The following is a 24,752-nucleotide window of genomic DNA, read 5'->3' on the forward strand; positions in this document are numbered from 1 at the left end:
TTTCTTTCTTTCTTTCTTCCTTCCTTCCTTTCTTTCTTTTTCTTTCTTCTCCTCTCCTCTCCTCTTCTGAAAAGAAGTCCCTTCTCCAACACACTTTAACAAGTAAACAGAGACAAGCAAAACCAACTGAAATATTGACCATGACCAAAAAGATGCATTATATTTTTTGGGCCTAGATTAGTATATATACTCTCTTCTTCTGACATTTCAACCACCCTGGTACAGGCCCTTATCTCTCCTCCCCTAGATTATTTATTGTAACAGCCTCTTAATTAGTCTTCCTTCTCCATTCAGTTTCCAAAGTCATATTTCTGAAGAACAGGTCTGACCATATCACTTCTGAGATTCATCAAACTTCCCAACTCCATTACTGCTTCTAGGATCAACTATAAAATCCTTTGTCTGACATTTTAAGCCCTTTATGACTGTTCCCTTCCTACCTTTCCAGTCTTCTTTTACCTTACACCCCATCATGTTCTCTAACAATGCCCCCTTTCTGTTTTCCCCATGAGATACTTTTACTGTTGACGCATCCATTTTCCCTGGCTGCCTCCCATGTCTGGAATTCTCTGCCTCCTCATTTCTCCCTCTTGGCTTCCCTGGTTTCCTTCAACTTCTAGCTGAAATAGCATCTTCCATAGGAAACTGTTCCCAAACCCTCTTAATGATAGTGCCTTCCCTTTGTTGATTATCTCCACATTATACTATATTTAGCTTGATTTACATAGTTGTTTCCATATTGTCTTAGACTGTGTACTCCTTGAGATCAGGGCCTGTCTTTTTGCCTTTATATGCAACACCAAGATGTATTATAGCATCTCTCATATAGGAAACAATAAATGTTTGTTGACTGGTTATAGTTTGGTAGTTTTTTTTTCTTTTAGAGTTGTTTTCATTGATATGAACAAATCATTGTGTGTATTTTTCTACTTCTGCTTCCTTTACATTCATTGTTTTCTGCATGTCTTCCAATATTTCTCTGCATTGCCCACATGTTATATTGCAACGAGAGTCCATTTCTTTCAAATACAATAATTTATTTAGCCATTCCCCAATGAGTACCTACTTTATTCCCACTTTTCTGCTACTCCAAAAGGGCCGTTACCAGTATTTTCTTGCTGTCTTTTACCTCTATGCAGGCTCCATACCCTGTAGTGGGTTTGATGATGTAAGAGTTGAAAATGATTTGACTAAATTTATGAGTTAAAAAGAATTATTGTGGTTGCTATTTATAAAAATTAAAAATTAAACTATGAGTATGTTAGTAGCTTTAGTTTCTTTATTACAGCAGGGTAGAGATAGTAAAGAGGGAAATGTAGGAAGGAGGTAGAAAATATTGCCTAGCTAAATACCCCATAATTGCCAGTCTGAACCCAGCTCAACTATGACAAAGGCTCCCTCAGGTCCCAATCTCCAACCAGGAGTCATGGTGGTCTCTTCAGCAAGAGTCTTACCAGCATAGAATCAATCTCCAACGCAGAAGTCCAAGGCAGAAGAATCCCTCCAACACAGAAGACCCTCCAACACAGAGATACAACACAGATGTCCTCCCTCAGCAAGAGCCACCAAGGCAGTAGAATGAATGAAGAATGCCTTCGGCTGGCTTTTATAAGCAGTTTTCTCCAGGTCACTTCCTGTCTCTCTGGTTTCTCCTTCCTTTCACCATGGGCTGATCTATCACATCTCAGGAACCAATCAAAGTCTCTCAATTTGCCTAGCACTGGGGAATTGGGGCAGTGCTTATGGTCTTTTAGGTCTAACTAAGTGTTAATGACTAAGTAAGTGTGAACTTTCTTTGTTAGTGACTTACTAAGTGTTAAGTAGGGGTACTTCAAGTTCCTGATTGATTAACTTAAAATAGACAAAGAGAATAAAAAATTCCCTTTCACAATGGGCATGACCTATTTATTCCCAGTGGGGTCTGCTGGCTCTTTGTGATTACTGCTCCCCTTTCCTGATATTTGCTCTAATCTAATATCTCTCTAATAATACATCCTAGAATTTTGGCAGAAATCAATAACCTATAGTTTGCAAGTTCCATTCTCTTTCCTTTTTCTTTTCTTTTTTTAATAGCCCACATTTCCTTTTCTCCAATCCTGCAGTATATATTTATATATTTCTTGTCCTCCAGGATCTTAAAAAAACTTACTTTCTGTCTTAGAATCAACACTCTGCATTGGTTCCAAATTAGAAGAGTGATAAGTGCTAGGAAATGTGGGTTAAGTGACTTGCCTAGAGTTACACAGCTGGTTTCCAGGATATTTTAAAAATTGGAGATGATGGAGGTTAGCTAGGTGGCTTGTAGAGCTGGTCAGCTAGAGACAGGAGGTCCTGGGTTTAAATCTGGCTTCATACATTTCCTAGCTGTGTGACCCTGGGCAAGTCGCTTAACTCCCATTGCCTAGCCCTTCAAACTCATCTGCTTTAGAATCAATGTACAGTATTGATTCTTAGACAGTGTGAAGATAGGATTAACTCTCCCCTTGTCTATTTTTAGCTAAACAAACCAAGAACTCAAAGCACCCCTACTTAACACTAAGTAAGAGAATTCACAAGTCATTTCCTGGAGTAAGTCACTCCTCCAAAGGCTACTGCCCCTCCTTGGGCAATGCTAGGCAAATTGAAAGACTGAAATTGGTTCCCGTAAAGTGGGGGAGTGACAGGAAGTGACTTCGAGAAAACTGCTTTAAAAAAGCCAGCTTGAGAACTGATGCCTTCTCTTTGTATTGGTGAGCCAGACTGGAGGAGGAGACTCTTTCCCTGGATCCTGCAACAGCCTGCAGTGGTGAATAGAGTGATTCCTTCCTTGGTTCTTAGGTGAGGAGACCCTCTCCACTTGTTGGCACTTTGGTGGGACGCTACCTTCAACCTGAGTTCTTGGAGGTCTTAGCTTCGTGGGCACTGAAGGTTCTTGAGAGATTCTTCAGCTTCTCCTAGCTGTTCGGATTTAGGCTTCCTAATTAGGACTTTGGATTCTGGTAAGATTCACTTTTGGATTCGCATTTGCAGTCTGGAGACATTAGGATTAAACTTAGGGTATTTGTATCTAGGCAGTACTTTCTGTCTCTTTATCTACATTTTTCCACTTTCATTCTTTCCACCTCTTTGTAAATAAAGCTGCTAAAAGTCATTTTAACTTAAGTTGTAGTATTTTTAAATCACGGACTAAAATACTACTTTAGAACTTTCATTTTAGCATAAAACCTAAATTTAAATTCTTACAACAGAGGGGATTCTGGGAAGATGGTGGCTTAGAAGCAGCAACATTCCTGACCTCTGAAAATCCTTCCACACCAATAAAAAACAAAGTGCTTCAAGGGGACAGAAAACCAAATCTAACAACAGCACAGAGCTGGGGGATCCTCCTACTGGACTGAACTCGAAAGCTATACCAAAAAAAACCTGAATTCTTGAATTGCTGGGTTCTAGGGAAAGGAAGAAGGAAGATCCCAAGACTCCTCCCCCACCTACTGTGCTGAGTCTCCAGCGGTTCCTGGAATATCTGTGCAGGCAAGGGCTCTAGTCTGGAGGGAATGCCTTGTGCCAGGCTCAGGGCTTTGAACACAGATGGCAGGGAGGCAACTTGAGGAGAAACACAGAGAGGGCAACCTAGTCCCAGTCAAAACACTCCATCTTGCCCCCCCCCCACTTCTCAAGGTTTTGGTTTCAGGGCACATCCAGCTCTGCAGAACAACTCCACCCTGACTTAATTTTATCAATAGGGCTGATAAGAAGTCTTCAGAGGGCAGGGAAGCTCTAACACCCCTCCCTCATAGACTTTTGCACTGAAAGTAGTTGTAAAATTCAGCTACCAGCTGGGGAGGATCTGACCTCAGAGCTCATTAAAACTATCAGCTTAACCTAATCAATCAACAGAGTAGAGAAAAAGCCCCTTCAGGACAGAATAGCCCAAACCCACAGATCCAGCAAATAATCAGAGGAGTAAGATTACAGCCAATTACAGGGGGGAAAGAAGGAAAAAATATGAGTAAACAACAGAAAAAGAAAAAAGAAATTGCAATTAACGGCTTCTATCCAGGTAATGAACAAAGGGCAAATGAAACTGAGAAGGAACAAAGAACACCAAGAAAAAACACAGAAACTCCAGCAAATTAGACACGGGGTTTGGAAGAACTCAAAATTCAAGTAAATCAAGAACTCAAAAAACAATTAAAAGAGGTTGAAGACAATTGGGAAAAGAAAATGCATTAACTAAAACAAGAAAATATCGAAAGCCAAAATTGACCAGCTTGAAAACGAGGCAAAGAAGGTGAAAGATGACCTCCAAAGAAAATCAGACCAGAAGGAGGATGACCAAAAAGCCAGTGATGAAATTCAGTCTTTAAAAATTAGAATCCAACAACTTAGAAGCCAATGACTTCATAAGGCAGCAAGAATCTATAAAACAAAATCAAAAGAATGGAAAAATTGAGGAAAATATGAAACACCTCATTGACAAAACCACAGATCTTGAAAACAAATCAAGGTGAGAGAATTTAAGAATTATTGGACTACCAGAAGATCATGACAAAAGGAAAAGCCTGGACATCATCCTACAGGAAATTATCCAAGAAAACTGCCCTGACGTTCTTGAACATGAGGGGAAAGTGGAGATTGAATGAATCCACAGATCACCTCCTACATTTAATTCCCAGCTGACAATGTCCAGGAATGTTATAGCCAAATTCAAGAACTACCAGACCAAGGAAAAAATATTACAAGCTGCTAAGAAGAAGGCATTCAGATACCATTGAACCACAGTTAGGATAACACAAGATCTGGCTGCATCTACATTGAAGGACTAGAACGCATGGAATATGATATTCCAGAAAGCAAGGGAAGTGGGTCTACAACCAAAAATCAACTCCCCAGCAAAACTGACTATGTTCTTGCAGGGGAAAGAATAGTCATTTAATAAAATAGAAGACTTCCAAGCATTTATAAAGAAAAGACCAGACTTAAATAGAAAATTTGATGTCCAAACACAGAACTCAAAAGAATCACCAACCTTTTTAAAAGGGACCCAATAAGTTAAAATGATTTGTATTCCTATAAGAAAAGATGATATTGGTAGCTCTTAAAAATTGTTATTATCATCAGGGTAGCTGGAAATATACTTAGAGGAAACAGTGACAAACTGTATAGGATGAAATATAAAGATATATATCTATATCTATATATCTATGAATGAAACGAGAGGTAAAAAAAAGAGTATAATATTTAAAGAAATGGGGAAAGAGACAAAATGTGGTAAATTTATATGTCATAAAGAAGAGCATAGTGAGAGCAGGGAAGAAGACCAATACACTGGAAGGGTATAGAGGTTGGAGACAGGAAATACTTAATGCTTATGTACACTGAAATTGACTCAAAGAGGGAAGAACCATCAGATCCATTGGGGCAGAGAATTGATTTGTGCCCTATAGAAAAAGAGAAGGTAACAAACGGATTGATGGGGAGGGAAGCAATACTAGGGAGGGAGATTGTGTGTGTGTGTGTCTGTGGTGGCTTAAAAAGACCCTAAAGAAAAATAAGAGGGGAATAAGAAGGGAGGAGGGAGAAAGGGAAGTAAAATAAGGGTGGGGATTAGGGATACTGATTAAAAACAAAACACTGGTGAAGAAGGAAATAGGGAAAGAAGAAAGGGCAGAACAAGGAGAGGAAATCAAAATGTTGGGGAATGCATAGTTAGTAATCATAACTCTGAATGTGAAAGGGATGAATTCACCCATAAAATGGAAGCAAATAGCAGAGTGGATTAGAAACCAAAATCCTACCATATGTTGTCTACAAGAAACACACGTGAAACACACACAGGGTAAAGTTAAAAGGCTAGAGCAAAATCTATTGGGAATTAGCTGAGAAAAAGAAGGCAGGAGTTGCAATCATGATATCTGACAAAGCCAAAGTAAAACTAGATCTGATTAAAAGAGATAGGGAGGGGGCAGCTGGGTAGCTCAGTGGATTGAGGGCCAGACCTAGAGACGGGAGGTCCTAGGTTCAAATATGACCTCAGACACTTCCCAGCCATGTGACCCTGGGCAAGTCACTTGACCCCCATTGCGTATCCTTACCACTCTTCTGCCTTGGAGCCAATACACAGTATTGACTCCAAGATGGAATGTAAGGGTTTAAAAAAATAAAAAATAAATAAAAGAGATAGGCAAGGTAATTACATCCTGATAAAAGGCTGCATAGATAATGAGGAAATAGCAGTACTCAACATGTATGCACCAAATGATATAGCATCCAGATTTCTAAAGGAGAAATTGGTGGAGCTCAAGGAGGAAATAGATAATAAAACTATGCTAGGGGGAAACATGAACTTTCCTCTATCAAATCTAGATAAATCAAACCAAAAATAAATAAGAAAGAGATAAGAGATGTGAAGGAAATCTTAGAAAAATTAGAGTTAATAGATCTATGGAGAAAAATAAAGAGGGACAAAAAAGAATACACCTTTTCAGCAGCACATGGTACATTCACAAAGACTGACCATGTACTAGGGCATAAAAACATGACAAACAAATGCAAAAAATAAGAAATAATAAATGAAACCTTTTCAGATCATAATGCAATAAAAATAATAATTAGCAAGAGTACATGGAGAGGGGGCAGCTGGGTAGCTCAGTGGAGTGAGAGTCAGGCCTAGAGACAGGAGGTCCTAGGTTCAAACCCGGCCTCAGCCACTTCCCAGCTGTGTGACCCTGGGCAAGTCACTTGACCCCCATTGCCCACCCTTACCAATCTTCCACCTATGAGACAATACACCGAAGTACAAGGGTTTAAAAAAAAGAGTACATGGAGAGTCAAACCAAAAAGTAATTGGAAATTAAATAATATGGTTCTCCAAAATTGGTTAGTTAAAGAACAATCAGAGAAACAATTAATAATTTCATTGAAGAGAATGACAATGATGAGACATCATACCAAAATCTATAGGATGCAGCCAAAGCAGTACTCAGGGGGAAATTTATATCCTTGAGTGCATATATTACCAAATTAGGGAGGGCAGAGGTCAATGAATTGGGCATGCAAATTAAAAAACTAGAAAGTGAACAAATTAAAAATCCTCAGATGAAAACGAAACTAGAAATCCTAAAAATTAAAGGAGAAATTAATAAAATTGAAAGTAAAAGAACTATTGAATTAATAAAGAAGACTAGAAGCTAGTACTTTGAAAAAAACAAATAAAATAGATAAAGTAGTGGTTAGTTTAATTAAAAAAGGAAAATTAAAAAAATTAAAAAAGAAAGAAGAAAACCAAATCAACAGTAACAAAGATGAAAAGGGAGACTTTACCTCTAATGAAGAGGAAATTAAGGCAATCATCAAAAACTATTTTACCCAATTATATGGCAATAAATATGTGATACAGATGAATATTTACAAAAAATATAAATTGCCTGTATTAACAGAAGAAGAAACAGAATACTTAAATAATCCCGTATCAGAAAAAGAAATTGAACAAGCCATCAAAGAACTCCCTAAGAAAAAATTCCCAGGACCAGATGGATTCACAAGTCAATTCTATCAAATATTCAAAGAACGACTAATCCCAATACTATACAAACTATTTTACATAATAAGCAAAGAAGGAGTTCTACCAAATTCCCTTTATGACACAAATATGGTACTGATTCCAAAGCTAGGCAGGTCAAAAACATAGAAAGAAAACTACAGACTAATATCATTAATGAACATAGAAGCAAAAGTCTTAAATAGAATATTAGCAAAAAGACTCTAGCAAGTGATCATGAGGGTTATTCACTATGATCAGGTGGTATTTATACCAGGAATGCAAGGATGGTTCAATATTAGGAAAACCATTCACATAATTGACCACATCAACAAGCAAACCGACAAAATCACCCGATTATTTCAATAGATACAGAAAAAGCTTTTGATAAAATACAACTTCCATTCCTATTGAAAACACTAGAAAGTATAGGAACAGAAGAGCCTTTCTAAAAATAATAAACAGTATATATCTAAAACCATCAACAAGCATCATCTGCAATGGGGTTAAATTAGAAGCCTTCCCAATAGGATCAGGAGTGAAACAAGGATGCCCATTATCACTTCTATTTTTTAACATTGTTATGGAAACTCTAGCAGTAGCAATTAGAGAAGAAAAAAAATTGAAGGTATTAAAATAGCTAATGAGGAGACCAAGGTATCACTCTTTGCAGATGATATGATGGTCTAACTAAAGAATCCTAGAGAATCAACTAAAAAGCTAGTGGAAATAATCAACAACTTTAGCAAAGTTGCGGGATACAAAATAAACCCACAAAAATCATTAGCATTTCTATATATCTCCAACACATCTCATCAGCAAGAGTTAGAAAGAGAAATTCCATTTAAAATCACTCTAGTCTAGACAACATAAAATACTTAGGAATCTATCCACCAAGACAAACACAGGAATTATACAAACACAACTAGAAAACACTTTCCACACAATTAAAACTAGATCTAAACAATTGGAAAAACATTAATTGCTCATAGGTAGGACTACTAACAATAAAAATGACTACTATCCTACCCAAATTAATTTACTTATTCAGTACCATACTTATCAAACTACCAAGAAACTTTTTTACTGAATTAGAAAAAAACTATAACAAAGTTAATTTGGAAGAACAAAAGATCAAGAATATCAAGGGAAATAATGAAAAAAAATGTGAAGGAAGGTGGCCTAGCAGTACCAGATCTTAAACTGTACTATAAAGCAGTGGTCTTCAAGACAATATGGTACTGGCTAAGAGACAGGAGGGAGGATCAGTGGAATAGACTTGGGGTATATGACCTCAGCAAGACAGTCTATAATAAACCCAAAGATTCCAGCTTTTGGAACAAAAATTCACTATTTGACAAAAACTGCTGGGAAAATCAGAAAACAATATGGGAGAGATTAGGTTGAGATCAACATCTCACACACTATACCAAGATAAACTCAGAATGGGTAAATAATTTGAATATAAAGAAGGAAACTATAATAAATTGGGTGAACACAGAATAGTATACTTCTCAGATGTTTGGGAAAGGAAAGATTTTAAGACCAAGAATTAGAAAAAATTACAAAATGTAAAATAAGTAATTTTGACTACATTAAATTAAAAAGTTTTTTTACAAACAAAACAAATGCAAGCAAAATTAATAGGGAAGCAACAAATTGGGAAAAAATCTTTATAACAAATTTTTATAACAAATCTTTATAACAAAAATCTCTGACAAAGGTCTAATTATTCAAATTTATAAGGAGCTAAATCAATTGTACAAAAAATCAAGCCATTCTCCAATTGATAAATGGGCAAGGGACATAAATAGGCAATTTTCAGATAAAGAAATCAAAACTATCAATAAGCTCATGAAAAAGTGTTCTAAATCTCTTATAATTAGAGAAATGTAAATCAAAACAACTCTGAGGTACCACTTCACACCTAGCAGACTGGCTAACATGACGGCAAAGAAAAATAATAAATGTTGGAGGGGATGTGACAAAATTGGGACATTAATGCATTGCTGGTGGAGTTATGAATTGATCCAACCATTCTGGATGGCAATTTGGAACTATGCCCAAAGGGCTTTAAAAGACTGTCTGCCTTTTGATCCAGCCATACCACTGCTGGGTTTGTACCCCCAAAGAGATAATGGGGGAAAAGACTTGTAGAAAAATATTTATAGCTACACTCTTTGTGGTGGCAAAAAATTGGAAAATGAGGGGGATGCCCTTCAATTGGGGAATGGTTGAACAAATTGTGGTCTCTGTTGGTGATGGAATACTATTGTGCTCAAAGGAATAATGAACTGGAGGAATTCCATGTGAAATGAAATGACCTCCAGGAATGGATGCAGAGTGAAAGGAGCAGAACCAGGAGAAAATTATACACAGAGACGGATACACTGTGGCACAATCAAATGTAATGGACTTCTCTACTAGCAGCAATGCAATGATCCAGGACAACTCTGAGGGACTTCTGAGAAAGAATGCTATTCACATCCAGAGAAAGAACTGTGGGAGTAGAAACACATAAGAAAAATAGCTGCTTGATTACATGGGTTGATGGGAATATGATTGGGGATGTAATCTCTAAAGGATCACCCTAGTATCATTATCAATAATATGGAAATAGGTTTTGATCAAGGACACATGTAAAACACAGTGAATTATGTGTCGACTATGGGAGGGGGGAGGGGAAAGAGGAGGGAAAGAACATGCATCTTGTAACCATGGGGAAATACTCTAAATTAATTAATTAAACAAAAGCAGCGAGATAAATAAAGAAAGAAAATAAATTCTTATGATGGAATATAAGGTTTTGTTTTTTTTTTAAATCAGACGATAGAATTTCAGAAGGAAACAGATAAGCAGGCAGCTTTGAAAATAGCATGTTGTGTTGTATGTATAGATAGATACATGCATATCTGTATGTATTTACATAGATATATAAAGCAAGCTGCAGAAAACAGAGATTTGCCCTTTTATACCTAGTCCTCCTTTTCTTGTTTTTTGCTTGAAGAAATGTTCACCTTTTTTGTGAGGGAGTGATGTTCATTCAAGTATGAATAAAATAAATAAATCAGCGTCAGTGGTTCAGCAATCACATAGTCAAGTGAAAACAACTAACATATTGGTTGTGATAGGCAAGGTTCGTTATGTTTTCTTTCAGTATCCTGTTTTATAATTTCTCCAGGATAGGTAATTTGAATTTAGTTGAGGCAACTAGATGCTCTCTTACGATTTTTCTTACTTATCTCCTTTCTTAGCCTAGTTTTCAACTTCCCATTAGTCCTTTTGGTTCTGTGCTTTCCAGTTCAAAGACAGAAATAAAATAGTTTAGCACCTCCATTTTTCTCTCTATTTGTTGCCTGTTATTGTTGTCCCATTGGCCCTGAGCAAAAAAAATTCTTTCTTTGATTCTCCTCTTTTTTCCAAAAAGTTTTTTAAAAGGAACCAAAAAAATCACTTTCCTCAGCCCATTTTGAACTTCAAGTCTCCTGACACTATTATTATATGACTGGGCCATGTCTTTGTATTCTTTCCTTGCTTCCATCTTCTGTATTCATTTTTCTTTGTGTGGGTGTTGAGGTCTTTTAAAAATCTAAGATGTTTCATGAGTACCCTGTGCAACCACATTGGCCCCTATAGATCCCTTCTCCATTTCTACCTTTTATTGATTGTTTTTCTTGGAGTCTTCAGAATTCCATTCTTGAGATCTGCCCATTCCTCCTGGTTAGTTTCACCAGTAGAATGTCAGTCCATTAAAAAAAATCCTCCTTATCCTTGCTTTGAACCCTTCAAAATCTGCTCTTCTGAAATCTAGGATGTGTGTGTGTGTGTCAGACTCTACCCCATTTTCTTCTCTTCTTTATCACAAATAAGAAGACAGAGTGGTGACTTTCCCCAAGCTTTTTGTCATTCTCATCCACACTTTTCATCATTTCCACCCAAGCAAGCACCATCTCCTTACTGCTGAGAATCAGATCCAGAACAGAATTGTCCATTTGGGTGTCTTTTTCCTTTTGACAAAAGAAAAGATCAGTAAAGCAAGTCACAAATTTATTAGCTACTCTGCCTCTAGCTAAGGGGGAGTTCTAGCAAAGAGGTATCCAATACACAGCCCCTGGGATACCCTGGAGTATAGCTGAACCAGATTAAAATGTTTTTTTTTTTTTTTAAACCCTTGTACTTCGGTGTATTGTCTCATAGGTGGAGGAGTGGTAAGGGTGGGCAATGGGGGTCAAGTGACTTGCCCAAGGTCACACAGCTGGGAAGTGGCTGAGGCCGGGTTTGAACCTAGGACCTCCTGTCTCTAGGCCTGACTCTCACTCCACTGAGCTACCCAGCTGCCCCACCAGATTAAAATGTAATTGGGTAACAATTATGAAAATATGTAAAAATACAATAAAACATAGAAAGTGCTAATATGTAATTTTTTAAATTTTTTTTTAAATTTTTTAAACCCTTAACTTCTGTGTATTGACTTATAGGTGGAAGATTGGTAAGGGTAGGCAATGGGGGTCAAGTGACTTGCCCAGGGTCACACAGCTGGGAAGTGTCTAAGGTCAGATTTGAACCCAGGACCTCCCGTCTCTAGGCCTGGCTCTCAATCCACTGAGCTACCCAGCTGCCCCTTAATATGTAATTTTTGAAGTAAGTTATAAGTGTGTATGTCAGGCAGGGATCCTTATGTGCAGGTAGATGGTTTGTTTCTATTTGAGTTTGATGCCAGTACTCTAGCAGATGTCCAGGTAAATGAAGTCATCCATCTTCACTCACTTTTAGATCTCATCGACAATGGAGAGGGTCTTCTACAAGTAGAGATGGCATGTCTTTCTCTCAGACAGAGGGAGCAAACAGCCAGAGAGGCCAAGCTGTATTCTCAAGCACTCTGTGATTAGTTGCTTACCCTACATTCAGCTTACAGGAGATGTTATTTGAGATGCCTTGGGAACTGTTGCTTCCAAGGAAAATTGATTTCTTGGCTGCTTAATTGTTTGGGTTGATGCTTCATAGTTTCTCTAAGCCAGAAATTGTAGTGTAGCTTAGTGTCACTTCTTCAGTACATCTCATCTTACCACTGGGAGTGTGCTTTTAGAGAGATACATGGTCATGCTTTTTGTGCTTAAATAACTAGAATCTCTTTAATTTCTTTTATATTTTACTCAGTGGTAGGTTAGGGGCAATAAACCTACCAGCTCATTTCTTTATTCTATATACCTTCAATACATGGAATTTTTAGATACCTTTCAGTGTATCCTTCATAACATAGCCCTACTCCCTCCTACTACCCTCCTTCATCCCCAACTTCAGCTCCTGTCAGGAATCCTATTCTGTCCTTGACTTGGCTTCCTGAGTTTTCACTTTCCTCCCTCTTAGAGTTCTCCTCGTCTTCCAGCAAATATTTCCAACAGTGTTTTCTCCCATCCTAGATGCTATATCGCTTCAGACCCCATTCTCATTCTTATCTCCCTGAAAATCCAACTTCACCATATTTCAGCATCCTTCAGTCTCAGCTCAAATTATAGATGCTTAGGGGGTTCAAGAGAAATGCAGTTCTAGCCCTCAAGGATCTTAGAATGTAATTGAGGAGAGAAGATATGTGCCTCAGAAGCAATTAAAGAAGGGACAATCAATGAAAAATAGATACCTTTGGGGCTCATGCTACACACAAAGAGCCTGAGGCTGTGGGAGATACAAAAGAAAGAACTTAAAAGTCTACTGGAGAGATAAGGTATGTATAAGTTAGGAGTTAACCAAGAGACAATTTAGAAAGGGGCTGCTAGGTGGTTCAATAGATAGAGAATGGATTTTGGAGTTTGAAAAACTTAAATTCAAATCTGGCCTCAGACACTAGCTGTGTGACCCTGGGCAAGTCACATGACCCTGTTTGCCTCAGTTTCCTCATCTGTAAAATGGACTAGAGAAGGAAATGACAAGCTACTCCTGTATCTCTGCCAAGAAAACCCCAAATGGGGTCACAAAGAATCAAATACGACTAAATAACAACAAAAAATTTAGAAAAGAGAAATGATATATAGTAGTAAATGCTAAAGGGGGGAAAGGGTCACAGGAGCTAGAGTTCTCTGAAGTGTGGGGTGGCCAGGAGGATCTGGAACTGAACCTTCAAGAGATGGGCAGAGTTTAGACAGGCAGAGAGAAGGGGACATGTGAGAGTCAGGAAAGATGTGAAGAAAAGTGGAGGAGGTAATGAGCCTGTTAGTTTATTTTTATTTATTTATTTTAAATATTTTTCCATGTTTCCATGATTCATTTTCTTTGTCTCCCCTCTTCCTTCCCCCCATCCCAGAGCCCACAAGCAGTTCTACTAGTTTGTACAAATGCTATCATTTGATACCTATTTCCATATTATTCGTTTCTGCTATGGAACGATTTTTAAAGCCTAAACTCCAAATCACATACCCATATATACATGTGATAAGTGATGTCATATGTTTTTTTTTGCATTTCTACTCTCATAGTTCTTTCTCTCAATGTGGATAGCATTCTTTCCCATAAGTCCTTCAGGAGTGTCCTGGCTTGTTGCATGGCTACAAGTAGCAAGGCTCATTACATTGGATTTTTCCACAATGTTTTGCTTTCTGTGTACAGTGTTCTCCTGGTTCTGCTCCTTTCACTCTGCATCAATTCCTGGAGGTCTTTCCAGTTCACATGGAATTCCTCCAGTTTATTATTCCCTTGAGCACAATAGTATTCCATCACCATCAGATACCACAATTTGTTCAGCCATTCTCCAATTGAGGGACAACCCTTCATTTTCCAATTTTTTGCCACTACAAAGAGTGCCTGAACCTGCTAGTTTAGATCAACACTGAAGAGTCTTCATATCCCTTTTCTCTTTCTCATGCCTGGACCTCTGGCTAGTTATTCCTTTGTTTCAAGGTGAGTGGAGAAAATATTTTTTTCATACATAGCACCTGAAGTGGCCAGATGGATAGGTAAGCCTGGGTAAGATTATCAATGGCCTTGAAAGCTTTGTAGAGCACTTTAGAATTAGTAGCAATAGAGAGAGGAAACATTACAGGCAACTAGATAGCACAGTGGATAGAGAGCCAGGCCTGGAGGTCCTGGGTTCAAATCTAACCTCAGACACTTTCTAGCTATGTGAACCTGAGCAAGTCACTTAACTCCCATTGCCTAGCCCTTACCACTCTTCTTCTGCCATGGAACTAATACTTAGTATTGATTCTGAGATAGAAGGTAAGGGTTTTGTAACAATAGGGAAACATAGTCTCTTGCTATTTTGTACTTACATAATTTTTGTAGTATAGATCGGAGGAAGTGTGGAAAGCCATTGGGAGGCTTTTGAAATAATTCAGATGCAGCTATAGTACTGTCAGCCATATGTGACTTTGGGCCTGACATTTGTCGAGCCTGTTGTTCTCATCTAGAGAATGGTAAGATGATTCTGTTGCCTATACCACATGGTGCTTGGGAGAAACCAATGAACTAATGGACGTGAAAGTGCTTCCAAGATGACAAAGTACAATTGCTACTGGTTGCAAGAACATTTTATTGGTTGTCAGAATCCAGGACTGAGGTGAGGAAAGCCTAGACTAGGAGTGGAAATGCAAAGCAATGTGAATATTGGAGGGAAGTTTCACATGGAAGAATCAATGACCAGTTTACTGAATCACTATTTCAATACTGTCCTTTTGCTTTGTTCTTCTGTCTTACTTAACTCTTGAAGCAGTTCAACTTCTCTGTGAATCTGCAACTATGTTGAAAAGTTGCTATGGCTGAAAAATTCATCTCCCTCACAGGCACCGTGTGAAAAATGGACTTTCCTAGGCACTGTATGGAGATGACATGGGCATTGTACCCCCTTAACCCAGGCAAAATGTAAACAGAGAAATTCCCTGCTCCTTTCTGTCCTTGTGACTCCTAACCCAAGAACATCTGATAACTTCTATAAGATCCTGAGATTATTATCATCCTTGGATCATCCTTTAGTTTGAGATGGATATAGAGATGCATCTCCAGGCTGCACCTTGATACCATCGGGATGTATCTCAGGCATCCATCTGTTACCACTCTAGAGTCATGTCCACCCCGTGACACAGCATTAGTACTCACTGTTGTAAAGAATATAAAAACCCCTGAACTGAGGTATTCTGGGAGCAACCCCCTAGGGTTGTTCCACTCATGCTGTTTTGCTGGCCAATAATTCTGTCTTACTAATAAATCTCTCTTTTTACTTTTAAGCTAAGTTTCGGGAGTCTTGCATTCTTGCAAAAGGTATCCTTCCCGAACCCAGGGGTTCACCATTAAACCCCACAACATGAGGTTGTAACCCCACAACAGTCCTTGAACCACAGACAAATAGTTTGTCATGGCTATATTTGGAATTTTTCAAGTGAGATTTTCTAGAACTTGGGCCTCATTAGATTGGGAGTTCCTTCAGGCTGGGGTGTTTTTGGTGGTGGCGGCATTCTTTACATCCTTACTGGCTTAGCCCAGTGTTTGGCACATGGTAAGAATTTAATAAATTCTCTTGCCTTAATTTGACTTAGTTGGCAAATAAATGGAAACTAAGAGGGATACCTGTCATTTGGAAAATGTCTGAACACAAGATGGTATATGAACGTAACAGGATATTCTACCATAAGAAATGATGGGGGAATAGTTTACAAGAATCCTGGGAAGATTGATTTGAACTGATGCAATGAGCAGAACCAAGGCAACAATTTCTAATACAACAGCAATGTGGAGAAAAAAAAACATCAAGCGAGACTGAAGAACTTTGAGCAAGGCAGTGACTGAGCAGCATGATTCCAGAGGCCAAGTAAGGAAGCAGTGCTGAAGGCTGAGAGGGCGTAGGCCCAATACAGAAAAAAAGCTTAACTTTTTGGGGGGTTTGTCTTCATTTCACTTCATTTGCTTGACTGTATTTGAATTTTGCTTTGGCCTCCAATGGAGACTAGCCTCTGACAAGTGACCCTGGGATGCCCAAGGCTTTGATTCTGGTGATGGCATTCAAAGTCGCCAGGGCTCCAGTTCGAGTGGTTCCTTGAGCAGGCTTTAAGCTTTTTGAAGCCAGCACTTTTTGGTACTTTGTGGGGAGGGGGTTGGTACTTTGACACTCAGTGCCCACAGTTGGGATTTCCCCTCGTCCCTAGAGAAGAATTCAGGCCATTTCTGTAGCTCTCGCGCGGTTCTCCGAGATCCCCGCAGTGCCTTTTTTTTTTTTTTTTTTTTTTTAAAGCAGTTTAGAAAATATGCAAACGTGCCTGCTCCTTCCTGGCCCGGGACTGCTGTGCTGCCGGGGCAAGCCGGAGGGGAGGTGGAGGGGCGGGGCTTGCGGCGCTGGCCCCTCCCCTCCCCTCCCCTCCCCTCAGGGCTGGACTTGTGGTGCTCGGGGCCCTCGGCTCCGTCCCAGTAGAGCCTGCAGCCTGGTTACCCGGTGCTGCTGCTGCTCCTCCTCCTCCTCCTCCTCTTCCTCCTCCCTCCCGCCACCGCTGCCGCCGCCGCCCCAGGACTCAGCGGAGCCTTATTCAGAAGCTGCAGCCGCCACCGCCGCCGCCCTCAGGATGGTGATCCGCGTGTACATCGCGTCCTCCTCAGGCTCCACCGCGGTAAGCGGGGGCCCGGGCCGAGGGCTTGCTCGCTGGCCCCTTCCGCTGGCCCAAGTAGTCCGGCACCCCCGCTCTCCACCCCCTGGCCCTTTGCCGCGCTCGCCTCGCATCTCCGCGGGCTCGCCTGGGTACCACCGTTCATCTGGGCAGGGAAAGCAGCGCAAAAGTTAACTGCTCGGTGGGCGCATGGGCACACAGGGTTTAGACTGAGGGGACATTCCAGAGGGAGAAACTGAGGCACATCATGATTGGCTGGGACCTCCCGAGGTCTTCGGGATTCATGGAGGAAGGATAGCACATATGGGCCGAATGTGGAGGAGATAGAAGCTTCACTTGGGGGAGGCCTGACAGGACCAGAGAGAATAGGGAGGTGGGCTGGGCCTTTAGGAAAATGATGCCAAGTTGGATCACTTGAAGTGGCTGAGGGCCCCAGCCTCTCCCGCTGCTGTTTGCCTCCCTTTGTCGCTCCCCCTGCTCTTTTTATTCCCATAGGTTCCAATTCTTCTCACGCCCAAGCACGGAGAACTGCCAAAGAAAGGAATAAGCAGCATATTCTTTCTATAGGGGCACGAAGAAGAGGCTGCCTTTATTGCTCTTCCTTTTCCATTTCAGAAAACCACTTTTAAGTTTCAGGGGAAGGGGGTGCCGGGAGGGGAGGGGGCTCCTGGAGATTCGATAACCCGGGGTGGAGTCTGAGTGTGTGTTTGTGATAAATGGAAGTGCCTCCCTCTCTCTTCCTCATATCCCTAGAGAAAGGCCAACAGTGGGGAGAGCAGATGTCTGGGAGTTAGGGGGAAGTGGGTAGGGCCCTTGGGAATAGGGTCTTTTCTCAGGCTTTAGTGCAGCAGCTATTCTGGTGTTTTTGCAAAAGGGCTTCGGGAAGACCCAAGGGTTATGTGAAATCATAGCGCCCCCTCCCCTATTTCGGGGTGGGGGGCGGGGAGGGGCGGGTTCCAGTTCATCATTTCTGATCTCCTAACCGTGCTGGAGGACAGGGAACTTGCTTCTAGCCTAGGCGTTTCTAGAAGGACTTGGACTAAGAATTATATTCATAGGGATGGTTTCTATTTGTCTTTGCATTCCCAGCACCCAGGCTTGGCTCCTAGGAAGCATTTAAACACTAGCTTATGAGTGACCAGACATTTAACTATGTCTGTTTTATGCCAATGGAGGGTGTGAGGATAGATATAGAGAGGGAAGAGACCTTAGGGTCATCTAATCCAGCCTCATAATTGAAAATGAGGCTGGAAGAGGTGAGATGACTAGTCCAAAGTCGTTCTGATAAGGAGCAGAGCTGGGTTCAAATCCAAGACTGTGACTCTAAATCCATTGCTCCAACCACTGTTCTGCACTGCTACCCCAATATAATCTCCAAATAAATGTCTAGGCCATAATAGCTTTGGGAACATTTCCTTCTCCTGAAGGTTTTGGTAGCATTTGGGGGGTGGGGGTGGGCCCTATCCTACAGAGAGTTATTGTACAGCTTCCAAGACCCATTTAGCTCCTTGCTATAAACACTTTGTTAGACTAAACCAAAACATTGGACTGTCACCGTGAGACTTGACAGTTTACTTTGCTTTTTGCTTTGGGGTGGGAGAGGGAAGGCATTCCCCTCCACCTACTAACACACCCACATAGGGGACCTGCCCTCCACCTGGTCCTAGTTCAAATTACAATGACTCTACCCCAATCCCATTAGGCCTCAAATTTTAAAATCATCTTTCCAGATTCATAAGGCTCTTCATAGATGGTAGTCCAGTACCACTTCTGTTTGCCTTGTTTTCTGTTGTTGGATGATATTTTAAAAAATCCTCCCTATTCCCTTAGTTATTGATTCTTGAGACTTAAACCAAGAGCTCTCTTCACAGATTTGTGTTTTCTTCCCATGGCCATTTTTTCCACCCTTTACAATAATCAATGCCTAACCTCCTGTGTCTTGTATGCAGCTTCTGCTCCCGGCCGACCGCCTGGTGAGCCATCATCAGGAACTCCCTTCCCTTTGCTAAAATAAGGCTTCCTGTAGTCCCTCACTCAGTTAGTGATTTGAGTGACCCAAACAATTTATGGTCAATCTTAAAGTGCTAAAGAAATGTAAGTTTTTTCTAATGAGATATGCGTTGTTATTATTCGTTTTTAATGCTGAGATGCCTGGTTGTATTGTAATGAATGTGAGTGCTCTACAGGCAAAGCTTGCTTTAAGAGAATCTGCCATATGAGAATCAGAATTCACAAAACATAAATTAGTTCATCTGAATTAAATTCATCAAACATATATTAAGCACCTACTATGTGCCAGGCACTGTGCTAAGCGCTGGATAAGGCAAAAGACAGTTCCTGCCCATAAGGGGCTTACAGTCTAGTGGGGGAGACAACATACAAATAAATGTATACAAGGCAAGTTATATACAAGACATAGGAAGTATTTTAAAGGGAGAAAGCAGTAAAATTCAAAGTGGCTGTAGAAGTTAGGATTTAAAGGAAGCCGGAGAGGTCTGTAGTCAGAGTTTAGGAGGGGAGTGTTCTAGGTGTGGAGGATAGCCAGAGAAAATGCCCGGGGCCAAGAAATATCTTATTGGTGGAACTACTGAGGCACTGGGTCAGAGTATATGGTGGGAGAGTAAGGTATAAGAAGACTGGAGGGGGCAGCTGGGTAGCTCAGTAGATTGAGAACCAGGCCTAGAGATGGGAGGTCCTAGGTTCAAATCTGGCCTCAGACACTTCCTAGTTGTGTGACCCTGGGTAAGTCATTTCACCCCCATTGCCTAGTCCTTACAGATCTTCTGCCTTGGAACCAATACACAGTATTGATTCCAAGATGGAAGATAAGGGTTTAAAAAAAAAATAAGACTGGAAAGGTAGGAGGAGGCTGGGTTTGGAAGAGCTTTGAAAGTCAAACTGAATTTTATATTCACTCCTGAAGGCAAAAAGATACCACTGAAGTTTATTGGGGGTGGGGGAGAGTGACAAGATCAGATTACAAAAGGATTCTTCCATTTAACTGTAGGATTTTGTCCTGGGGCCTTTAAATACACAACTTTCCTGTAGCATTTAAAATAGGATTTGATTTATAAAAACTTCCCTTGGGCTCAGCTTTGCAGGAACACGCCTGTTGCATGAAGTGAGACATAGCTGTAGGGGCAGAAGCTGGAACTATTTGAAGCTTGTTTCCTAAACATTTCTCTAATGCTTTGAGATTGCCTCATAATAACCCCATGGGGTAGGTAGTGTAAGGATGATTGCTCCATTTCACAGATGAGGAAACTAAGACTCAGCCAGGGAAGTGACTTGTTCAGGGCAGCACAGAAGTCTGCTAGTGTCAGGTTGGTTTATAGGCTTAACAATCTAGAGCTGGAGAGGGCTTCAGAGGCCATCTAGACTAACACCTTTGATTTATAGATGAGGAAACTGAAGTCCAGTGTGGGGATGTGATTTGCCCAAACTTCCACAAGTTGTAAATAGCAGAGGTGGAATTCAAACCCAGATCCTCTGATTCCAGAGTGGATTCTCTTTCTTCTCTGCCACTTTGCCTCTGATTTATAGCTACTTTCTGACTTTTCAGATCTCAGAAACTACCATTTTAACCAGTTTCTTTGAGCAGCGCAACCATTGGCTAGATAAAGCTCATCTTACCTTACCTTTTTTCCCTGACTATCCTTTCCCATACACCCCCATTATTTGAGAGAGAGAGAGAGAGACAGAGAGACAGAGAGAGAGAGAGAGAGAGAGAGAGAGAGAGAGAGAGAAGAAACACTCTTGAATCTGCCCTTGTTGCTTACACCCTCTTTAAGGGGGAGTCAATGTGATATGGGGGGGGGGAATCCTTTGTTATCAGCAGGAGATCTAGCTCTGATTACCCGCCTGTTCAGATTTGCTCTTTTAGACAAACATTAGAGCTTTACTGTCCTCAGTTAATAAATGGGAGGCCTGCCTAGCTCACAATGTCATTGTCCTCATCAAATAAGAGAATGTCCATTAAAGTCTTCATCCAGTAAACTAGGGGAAAGCACCTACTCTGCTGAGTGCTGGTGCTATAAGGACAAAGAATGAAACAATCCCTCTTCTGAGGAGCTTACATCCTAATTGGAGAGACAAGTACATATGCAAATGTCTACAGCACAAATACAAAGTTAATAAATGCAAATATATGAGGTATTTATCAAGTTTTAGAGGGAGGGCACTAGCAGTTAAGGAATCAGGGAAGGGTTCATGCTGGTTCAAGATGGTGCCTGAGCTGCATCTTAAAGGAAGAGAGGCACTCCATGAAGTGAGAGAGGAGGGCATTCCAGGCATGGGGGACAGCCAGTGCAAAGGCGTAGAGACTGGAGATTTAGTCTTAAGTGTGAGCAACAGAGAATTTGGCTAGGTCACAGAGTATGGGAGAGGGATTAATGTTGAATGTGAACTGAAAGATACTTCGAGGTCAGTTTGGGTAGGGTTCTAGATTTTTTTTTAAAAAGGTTAAAAGTTTTTGTTTTCTCTTAGAAGTAGTAGTAGGAAGCTGTTAGAGTTGATTGAATAGAAGAGTTGTGGTTAAATCTATTCTTAGCACGTGAGAAAAATTCTTTTGGCAATAGTATATAGAATGGGCTGTAGGGGTTAGAGACTGAGACAGAGATCAACTGGGAGGCTGGTACAGGAATCTAGGCAAGGGGTGATGAGGGACTGAACCAAAGTCATGGCTGCATCACTGGAGAGAAGAGATTGGATGTGGGAAAGGCCCTGAAAGTAGGAATGGCAGAATCTGACAACTGTTTGGCAATCTATGTGAACTTGAGTCTATAAGGATGGTGGTACTTTTGAGAGAAATTGGGAAATTTGGAAGAGGGAAGGAGGGAAGGGTGTGTGTGTGTGTGTGTGTGTGTAATGATTTTAGCTTTGGAAATGTTGAATTTAAAAATGTCTCCAGAATACCCAGTTTGAAATGTCCAGTTGGCATTTTCTGATATGGGACTGAAGCTCAAGGGAAAGGGACTGAGGCTGGATATCTAGATGAGGGAGTCAGCTGCATAATTAAGATAATTAAGCCCATGGTAGCTATTGCAACAGTAATGTGCTCTTAGCATGTTAGGTGCTATTATTTAATGCTTGGAAATGAGAGTGAGGATGGTAACTTTGGCTGTGGTTTCCTTGGGGAAGAGACCACCATGACATGGCGGCCAATGGAAGAGAGTAGAAGATAGAAATGGAGATGTGTGGGACTGAGGTAGTGAATCCAACAAGCTTTTATTAAGCACTTACTGTTTGCCAAGCAATGCAGCTACAAAGAAGGGCCCCCCAGAATCCTCAAACCCCAAAACCAGACCCTGCCCTTAAGAAACTTACATTCTCAATGAGGTAGGGGAAAGAAAGCAATTTACCCAGAATCCCTTGCTAGACCATAGGCTCCAAATGAGGTTCTCTGACTGAAGTTCAGTGTGCTTTTGGTCAGCAATCACTCCAGTGTCATTGTTATAAAAGCCTGGCCAACTACAAACAAGTTTAGGAGCCAAGGAGTCTCCTAATCTTAATACTTTAGTCCATTTTAGGCTGTTCAGAGTTAAAAGGGGGAAGATTCAATTGCTTCTTCTAAACCAAATCCACATCATGAGGGAAAAGGCAGCAGCTCCTTTTAGGCCTGTGTTTTGCATTTGCTCAAGAGATCTGTTTGCAGCACCAAGTTGGAGAATAGGAAGGACGGGCTGTCTAAGCTTGGGGATAGGATGGGATCGTTTATGTGTATTTATGCCTTTATTTATTTGAAGTATTGCAGGTTCTCAAAACATGAAGTAGCAAGGAAAAGTACATTTCAAAGTCAAATACTGTGTAGTCTTTGCTCTAAGCAGAAGGTACTTTTCTTTTTATTATATTTGTTAAATTGAGTGACAATTATTTGTCCTTCGCTGGTCCTGTTAATCTAGAGTTAACTCACCTTCTTCGTTTTACTCACCTGCCATCTGTACACAGAGAACAACAAACAAAAAATCCAAGAATGATTTGAAATACATCCCACTGATGATAGCTATGTGCTCACATTCAAAAGAACTTTTATTTTGAATGGAATAATTTCCCAAGGATACCATTGTTAACCGGCATCTGTATATAATAATTTCATGGCCTTTAAAATTCCTTAATGGCATATACTGTCTTGCACCTAAGGAATGCTCCATAAATAGTCATTAATGTCAATGCTCTGGAATGCAAAGTAAAATATGGTTTTGGACTACGTTAAGCCTTTTTGTGCTTATTCCTTCAAGTCAGTTTTGAAGGATCTTTCTGGTGGTGGTTTTCCAGGGTCAGTTCCAAGCTCCTGTGCTCCCCAAGTTGTGCGGTTGGTTGTGAAGAGCCAGCATTGCTAGTCTGATGTCCCCAGAAATAGGACCCCCTCCTGCAGCTGGGAGGGTGGAATGATTGACTGAGGCCTGCCCATGTCTGAACTGCTAGCCAAGTTTAGCGTGTGCCAGCTCATGGCAGAAAGACGAAGTTTTGTTTGTTGTGACTCACTGCTCGAAGAAAAGGAAAAACCTTTGACTCTCCTGTGAGTCTGAGATGAGGATTCGTTTCCACTTGAGTCTAAGCCCGAGTGATAGAACTCTTGACTGGAAGTCTGGCTTAAGGCTAAAACCCTGGCTTTTCGAGTCACAGACTCAACCTGAACCCAGGGAACGGATAGTGTTGTACGATGGTGCTTTGCATTGATTTCAGTGTGTGGCAGTGCAGAAACCAACAAACTTGCTGAGAGAGACCCAAAGTCCCAAGAGTTTCTTATTTAATTTTTCAGTTACACGAAGAAGGAATTTTTGACAATTGTTTTTCTGACATTTAAGGATTCATATTTTCTCCTTTCACACCTTGCACCCTCCCCAAGGCGGTAAACGGCATATGGATTTTTATGTGACCATTAAAAAAAAAAAGACTTCCTCATGCAAGGTATTAAAACTGGAAGCATTTTAAATGAGGTGAAATTGCAACATTGCAGGATTTTGGCTAGGACAGTGAAGTCAGGATGAGGGATCTGTTGGCCCTGTTATTTGGATAGCTTGTTAACCTGTCTATGGTTTCTTGATCTGCCAAGTGAGATTGGTATCTGCCACCTATCAGCCTCATTTGGCAAAAATGAGTTACAAGGGGGCAGCTGGGTGGCTCAGTGGATTGAGAGCCAGGCCTAGAGATGGGAGGATCTGGGTTCCAATCTGGCCTCAGACACTTCCTAACTGTGTCACCCTGGGCAAGTCACTTGACCCCCATTGCCTAGCCCTTACCACTCTTCTGCCTTGGAATCAAGACACAGTATTGAGTCTAAGACTGAAGGTAAGGGTTTAAAGAAAGAGTTACGGAATATGTATAAAATACTTAAAGTTTTATGGGAAGAAATGTGCTTTAAGAAGTGTGATTTTACCTTAAGGAGGAAGAGAAACCAATGTGCTGAAAGGTATCCTGTTGAGTCTCATAGACTGTGAAAGCCCCAAGGGGCTCTGTAATGACTGGTGTGGGCACTCGCTCCCCTAATTCAGATTGTACCCCATATGTAGATGGTCCTGAGTTTCTGTGGCTTCCCCTCTCACCTAGAGGCCAACCCTCTGGTGATGAGGCTCTCTGAGTTTCTCCTTAGAGAGTTCATAGGAAATCTGAAAGGGCTTGCAAAGCTTCTCATTTTATTCTTGAGGCAATTG

At 40.7% G+C, this 24,752-nt stretch overlaps 1 protein-coding gene across 1 annotated transcript in view; it reads left to right on the plus strand.

Annotated features, from left to right (window-relative positions):
• SH3BGRL (SH3 domain binding glutamate rich protein like) overlaps positions 1-24,752 on the plus strand; it is a 127,373-nt gene that overhangs the window by 19,526 nt on the left and 83,095 nt on the right. The window contains exon 4 of the mRNA XM_044682808.1: positions 16,867-17,103. Within this exon, the coding sequence (XP_044538743.1) occupies positions 16,867-17,103 (237 nt within the window). The remainder of the gene's footprint in view (positions 1-16,866; positions 17,104-24,752) is intronic.

This window comes from Gracilinanus agilis, chromosome X (assembly GCF_016433145.1).
Source record: "Gracilinanus agilis isolate LMUSP501 chromosome X, AgileGrace, whole genome shotgun sequence".
NCBI lineage: Eukaryota > Metazoa > Chordata > Mammalia > Didelphimorphia > Didelphidae > Gracilinanus > Gracilinanus agilis.